This window comes from Dreissena polymorpha, chromosome 6 (assembly GCF_020536995.1).
Source record: "Dreissena polymorpha isolate Duluth1 chromosome 6, UMN_Dpol_1.0, whole genome shotgun sequence".
Taxonomy (NCBI): Eukaryota; Metazoa; Mollusca; class Bivalvia; order Myida; family Dreissenidae; genus Dreissena; species Dreissena polymorpha.
The window spans coordinates 62,560,392-62,568,062 of NC_068360.1; the positions used below are offsets into that span (position 1 = coordinate 62,560,392).

A 7,671-nucleotide genomic window follows, 5' to 3' on the forward strand; every position below is an offset into this window, starting at 1 on the left:
GTTGTTATCGTTTAAATTTACGAAACTACGAAGATTGCTTATATAAGGTATAAAATACTCCAACTGTGTATACACGGCGGAATAGCCGAGAGGGCTAATGCGTTTTTACTTCAGACTAACTCCAGAACTCCGGGGGTCACTGGTTCGAGACCTGGTACCGGCTACTATTTTTTCCTTTTTTTAATTTTATTTTTGATTTTTTTACTGGAGCTTTTAAGATCCAATGTTTACATTTATCAATATAAAGCATTTAATGACAAACTTAAAAGTATGCCAAAATCTGTGAAAAGGCCCCTTTAAAAGAAACCACTTGCGCATGATTGTTCATTTTGACAGTAAAATTAAGAAAATACTAGTATATTATGTGTTTTAAAGGAGTAAATGTGCTTTATTAAAATTCGAATTAAGCTTTCGTGTTAAGTACTGACTGGATAGAATTCAACGTAGTTCATGACAGTAAGAAAATACAGCTTCTCTAAACAAAAGCCAGAATATTAAAAAGATTAATCCAGACGCCGCTCGATGCTACATAATGACCCGGTGTCTGTGCGATCATCGGCCGGGCGTCAGCCCGATGAGCGTAAAAATGCGTCGTCCGCTGATCGGACGATGATCGGTGTCTATTTGTGAATAAGGTATAACTCGATCATAAAAAATTATAAAATTGACTGGAACAATAAATAAAATATAATCATATGTAGATTTTGGAACGTTTTTTTTATTGAAATTAAAAAGTTTTTTGATAAAATAATAATATCACATGGATTAATTTCACACAGAGCTATATCATTATAAGTCAAAGTGGGTATGATTATCTATCATTATTATTTTATTATAATTAATGTTCACATACTTTTATGGAGAACACATTTCTTATGTAAGACCATGCTTGTAACATAACACGCAATCAAAATACATATACGTGTATAATCAAGCATAAAACATTTCATAATAAAATACACACACCGTCATTTCAGCTAAGCCAGTAGAAGTGAATCATGTTAATCATGCATATGGTCAACTGTTGATGACCAGGAACAAAGTGTACAACGCTCGCACACAAAACAAAATTACTAGACATGGAACATACTCAAACAACAAGCACAAAACACGAATAAAACGGTTGTTATCACCGTGCACCGATCAATTCAAAACGATCAGAGTGGGGGATAAAATCGGTTTTCAGGTGCTCGAAACCTCACACTTTGTTCATCGTAATTCCAAAACGTTTTAAGTGTATATACAATTTAACCTTGTAGGATAAAAATTCAAATGTAATTGCAATTAAAAAGTATTCATTTCGATTCAATTACCAGGCAACTACCTAATGATTGAATGCAAACCAGAACAACATGAATGTAACTTTTTTTGCGACAAGATGATATGAAACTACAGATTAAGCGAACACTTTATAAATAAGAACATGGACAATGACAAAATAGACTGATTTTTATTTTTTTATTTTTACAAAATAATAAACAAATGATGACTGCGTAAAATTGTTTCAAATCTGCGAACTCTGACATTCGCATAAAGACTTTTACGAAAAGACAATGTCATGATTTAAACAATTCAACCAAGTAAACATGTTTTGGTGATACACTTCTGACGAAACGTCAAGCAAATAAGTAGGCGTCTGTTAATCCAGTGTCGTTGGAAGGCTAATCATTTATTTTATGCACATCCTCAAACATACAGAAATCTGGTGCGAAATAAGTTCATTTACTTATGAAATTGCAATTGTTCATGATGCATTTATAAATAGAGGGTGATCAGGTATTATATACAATATTTAAAAAGAAAATGCGAAAAATGAAATAACAACACTCTAACGATGCTCTTAATCATTGGAAAACTATCTCAACACAAATTCTTTCATTTCTTGCGGCGTTTGACGGTGCACGTAACAACAGCTAAAAACGCTAAAACAATCAGGAACCCAGCCGCCGAGCCGATATAAATCCATGTATTGACTTTCGAACCATCCTCTGAAATTAATTAATAACTTTCAATTATAATTGTGAATCAATCAGAATTAATCAACCGGAGCCAACCTCGTAGAAAGATATTTAGCCGTTCTTTACGGCCAGGGATATACATTAGCAGTTGTCCGTGATCCATAAAATGTGTTATATCGTCTTTATAGAATAAGTACTGGAATTGATGGATAAAAGATAAAAAACTTTGGTAAAAATGTTAGTTTACAACCATAATGTGTTAGTCGACGAGATTGTGTTGTTTTATTCGCCTTTGTCGAGATTTAAGTTGAAAAGGAAAACACCGGTATCCCTTCTTACATGTTTAATGCATAATTTTATTTCGGTTAAAAAGTACATGTTATGTTTTCTCTATATCTGGATTTAACTACCAAGGACTTTGCTTTATGTATTGTTGCTTTTTGAACCAAAACGTTGTGAATTAATACTATGTTGTAAGATCTGTGAGAGGTAGTGACACAATACTCGATCGCGGCTATTCATCCATTCTGCTTATAAGATGAGTAAGCTGTTTATGGATTTTGAATGAGTTATTGACTGTTTGTCTTTCTTTATGTTTGCGTTAAGTCAATGATCTCAATTTCTATAAAAAAGTGTCAATGCAATGTACTTTTAGTAGGGAAACAACACATATGTACCTTTCTCTTTGCATGTTTTGCTCCCGTTACCGTCGGCTTGGTAACCGTTCTTACACGCACAATGACGGTTGATACACTCAGCATTGGCAACACAAGTCCCCGAGTATTGGTCGCAAATAGCTCCAACTGCAAGTACACGTATACAATTATACATATATTTTAATGTATGCGTAATGCATATTCCTTTTCCATTACCAACTTCTTTAACCATTAAATAAGGCCATGTTTGTTAAATGAAATTAATTGAATAAATAATTTACAAAATACTTAAAGCCACACACTTTGCCTCTGACCTTGAAATGAAATACATGTTAATATTGAAAACATATAGATGCAATTTAAAAGTGTGCAAAATTGTTATTAAATCTATAGCCTAGTTAGCAGTAATATATTATTTTTCAAACGGTACCGCTTATAAAACCGAAAGTAGGATTTCTATACGTATACGTCCATTTCGACAAAGGCGATTATTTTGAAGTTTTAAAACGCACAAAAGCCGGATTGCTACCTTGTAACCACCAGTCATATTCTAATTGGCATATATAACATTAAATCTATAGCCTAGTTAGCAAGTAATTTATTATTTTTTAAACGGTACCGCTTTTAAAGCCGAAAGTAGGATTTCTAGACGTATACGTCAATTTCGACAAACGCGATTATTTTTAAAGCGCAAAATAATACGGATTTCTTCCTTGTAACCACCGATATATTCTTATTGGCATAGATACAATGTGTTTCTTATTTATACTTTAACTTACTATGCCAAAAAAGTTGTGTGGCTTTAAGTACACAATCGACCGCCTGCGTCTTGACCAGTGGCGTATATACCGTTAAATTGTATATTAGTTTGTAAGCATTTTTTAAATTAAATGATCACATTTCATATTATGTTATATATTCATGCTTAATTAAATTACGCATTTTATCGTATTTTATGTAAAATAACAAAAATACTGTCGCCTTTTCTTACCGTGACCTATGCACGTGGTGCTGTCAGCTGATGACGTATACGAGTCTTCACATGAACACGTGTATCCCGTGCACACTGCATGCCGAATGCATTCATAAGTAGCCGCACACATGGTACCCACTGAAAAAAGAGCTAACATTATTACTACGTGCTGATGTTCTTTAAAATCTTTGAGGGTGTGCATAAGTTACCCACGTCCCTTAATGAAAGTATTAAATCTGCAAACAACTTTACGGTTAGGTCTATGGGTTTAAATGAACAATTCCAATTGTTTCATGACGAGTAGGGAAGTTAAAAAAAATAATTATAAAGAAAAATAATCCATGTTTTACTTTAATCAGGATTTTTGAGTTAAATGTTTACACATTTTTATACAGGACCATACTCTTAATTAATAATACATACCGCATTTATTGTGATTATTAGCTTTATTAAAACATTAGTCACTGGAATGAAAGATAACAAACATTAAAAGGGACCTTTTTATACGGACATAAAGCCTCCCTTACCGTCGCATGAAGATTCTAACTAAAGGAAAGATAAGCGACCAATTGAGGTGGTTGGCAAATTTTACTGCCGAAACCTGTTGTGTGAGGGTGCATGCATTCAGGCAAATTTCATTTTCTTTGAAGTAACATGATATATTTTCATTGAAATTTTTGAGAGAGTACATATTCATCTTTGAATATAAATAATCTGTTTATAATGGAACTCTATAGGGAGCTTAAATTATCAGGATCTATATTTTAAGATTGCAATATACATGTACCTTTTGCCTTGCACGTATAACCTTCGACTTGGTAACCGTTCAGACACGCGCAACGACCATTATTGCACGCAGCATTGGCAACACACGTGCCCGATTGATCGTCGCAAATAGCACCAACTGTAAATACATTTTGAAAATTTAATTTAGTTTTGTTTAAACTTGAATTTTATTTTATGATTCATACGTTAGCGTTGTAACAGGCTATGTGCAAACATTAATGTGTATTTTCACTTAAAAATAAAATAATCAGTAAATCACATAAACGAATTCATACACGATGAATTAAACATTACCGAAAAAAACACAATCACATCTGCAGGCCGGCTTTATATTTCTTGTACAATCTTGAGAATTGTTATATATTGAACAAAACATGTTGCGTGTGAATGAACGTAGAACATATTACAAAAATAAACAGCAAACAGTCTCCCAGATCTTACCGTAGCCTATGCATGTAGATTTGTCATCAGAAGGTGCATACATGTCCTCGCATGTACACGCGTTTCCCGCGCACTCCGCATGCTGAATGCACTCATTTGTAGACGCACACATGGTACCAACTGCAAATCGAAAGGATATTAATCTTAAAATTACACCATGCAGTTAGAAGCTGCTAAATAAATATATAATAGTTGAACAAAGCCCGCCAATTATATTCTTAAAAGTAGGAATGAAGGGGAAATATTTTTTAGGGTAAGATCGGCGTGTAATTTTTCACATAACTTCGAGTCGAATCGGGGACTTACATGTAAATACATGTATTTAAAAACGAAACAAACAAAAACATATTTATTTTTCAGCGTATTACAATACAGAAGTCTTACCGTAGCATATGCACTTGGTTCTGTCTTCGGAAGGTGCATGTAAGTCTTCACACGTGCACGTATTTTCCGTGCACACCGCCTTATTAATGCAGTCACTGGTAGCAGCACACGCAGTACCCGCTGCAAATGAGTACACAAGTTAAGCTCTCAACTACTGCGAGTGTATGTAGTTTGCTTTGCGGCTGGTTAAAATTAAATAACAAACTGAAAGATGTGCAAAGTTCGGCCAAGCCAAGGGTGAGCGAAAATTGTTCGGTTCAGGTTGGCGTTTTAAGTTTTCAGTGTTCAAATAGTTTAGAATTATATAGAAGTTCAGATTCTTTACACATGTTGATATCGGGCACGATTTTGTTGTCCAAAATAGTATTATGTTTTCTGATTGGAACTTGATGTAAGTCAGCAAACGCGACGCGAAGGCCCCTCGTTGGTATAGATGCGAAAACATGCTCAAAATTATTCGGGAACACAAATGATGGGGTTCAAGTCTCTCCTAAATTAGAGGTTTCCAATAAGTCATCTATCGATCAATCCTTATTTTTAATATTACATGTGGTTGTACCCAACGAAATATGACAATTGTTTCGAATTTAGATTATAGTTTCCGTTACCGTTCCCCAAACATTTCGTGTTGTCATTGTTGACTGAGAAGCCTTTTCTACACTTGCATGTGTTCTGCATTGCACCATTGACGTCACATTCGGCGTTCAGAATGCAGTACGGGGCGGCAATAACGTTGCAATGTCGACCCACTGTGGACAGTTATGAATATATATTGATTTTAAACAGATAAAACAATTTGGATAGTCTCTTAGTGTTCTCACGGTAAAACGCGACATACATCTGAATTGCAATTGGTTGAGGCCAATTTACAGCCTAAACATTCCTAAACTGAATGCAGTTTAAATGTTAATGGTATAAAACATCGTCATTGCAAATAAAATTGAAATATGTATACTTGAAAAAAAAAACAACAACAATCTTTACACGTTTGCAGGCTGAGAATTTGATAAAAAAAGATGCCAAAAGGAGCCACTTCTATAGGTACCTTTCAGTCGACATTCGGTATTATTCGAATATGCCACGAGTCCGTCATTGCACGTGCACTTTCCGCCACCGAAAGTATCGTCACACGCCGCTTCCGGTATGCAGTCTGACTGCATCGCACAGGAAGTTCCAACTATAGAAAACAGTACAATAACTTGCCAGTATAACGATGCTAGTGTTTATGTCACACATTCTAGTTCTTCAAACATTCGATAGGCAGGACAATTTAAAAAAAAGATATACAACTTTAAAACAAAGTGGTAAAAAATAAAGGCATACTTGCATTTACCATCATATACGTTATGCTCGAATTGTAAGGACACACGCATAATTAATATAATACATTATTTTCTACTTATACTAAAACGAAAATTATTTCGTCGCTGGGCATATATGTAAAAACTAATTCCGAAACGACACTTAAACATCCAGTCTGCGCAGTAAATAACGCATATGTGACACATTTAAATTCTCCTTATTTCATTTAAATACACGTTTTTCTTACTCTTCCCTAGGCACGATTCGTTCACGGCTATGAATCCTTCCTTGCACGTACATTTCGTCTGACATATTCCGTTTGGAATATTGCATGTGTCGCTCGGAAGCAGGAAATCTGTCAACAGGAAATGATATAAACTCATTGATTGCCTAGGAATAGTTTATATAGTATCTTGTACGGAATGTGTTAGATTTGGAAAAAAACATGTCACTAATCCGAAGGTACACACACTCGCTGGCCCCGTTTATGTACCAATTGAACTTCGGTTTTTAACGGACTCTAAATATGACAGCTTGATTGTACCACAGATTGGTGGATTTTGCAAACATGTAGCAGTTTCCGGAATAAAGATATAAAACTTTCGATTTCTCGAAATAATTTACCTAAGACTCGTGAACTATCATCACATAAATTACGCACTTGAATATTTGACTAACATGTTTTATTGATATACGCTCAATTGGTGTTTGTTTTAAAATTCAAACAAATGACATTAATATGCACATCGAAACAAATGCTATAGGAACGGGACAACATACTATGTGTGTTAGTATTTATCTCGATATAGGAGTAGGTCAAATGGTGGGTTTGTGAAAAATGCTGATAGCATTGTCTGGCTTGCAATATGTATTTGCATCAGTTCAATTGAGTTTCTCAATCCATGGTGTATACAAACATGTCGGTTCTTTTATAATGCTTGATGTGTGTTGCAGCATAGCTCAATATAAAATCTAAAAGGCATATCGTGTTCTAATATGAAGTAATTTTATGTTTCGTTTCTGTTAAACAATAATTATACTCAAACAAATAATGTCTACTTCGATTAAAAAATAGTTTTTGTTAAAAGTGAAGAAAATGATAAACTTATCGCACATATACAGTAATAAGGGCTTAGAGTTAAAAACACCAGCCGCAGTGATGTTTGAAAAC

The 7,671-nt window shown here is 34.3% G+C and overlaps 1 protein-coding gene across 4 annotated transcripts in view; it reads right to left on the bottom strand.

The window, feature by feature from the left end:
- Positions 1-907: 907 nt before the first annotated feature.
- The window catches only part of LOC127834535 (prion-like-(Q/N-rich) domain-bearing protein 25), a 26,195-nt gene continuing 19,431 nt past the window's right edge, over positions 908-7,671 (bottom strand). The window contains exons 3-11 of one of the 4 annotated variants that reach the window (XM_052360433.1): positions 6,748-6,855; positions 6,244-6,375; positions 5,807-5,947; positions 5,199-5,318; positions 4,815-4,934; positions 4,375-4,491; positions 3,606-3,725; positions 2,636-2,761; positions 908-1,988 (exon numbers count right to left, since the gene is read on the bottom strand). In XM_052360433.1, the coding sequence (XP_052216393.1) occupies positions 1,876-1,988; positions 2,636-2,761; positions 3,606-3,725; positions 4,375-4,491; positions 4,815-4,934; positions 5,199-5,318; positions 5,807-5,947; positions 6,244-6,375; positions 6,748-6,855 (1,097 nt within the window). In that variant the 3' untranslated portion in view covers positions 908-1,875. The remainder of the gene's footprint in view (positions 1,989-2,635; positions 2,762-3,605; positions 3,726-4,374; positions 4,492-4,814; positions 4,935-5,198; positions 5,319-5,806; positions 5,948-6,243; positions 6,376-6,747; positions 6,856-7,671) is intronic. The other 3 variants (XM_052360434.1, XM_052360435.1, XM_052360436.1) reach the window with 3 other exon arrangements.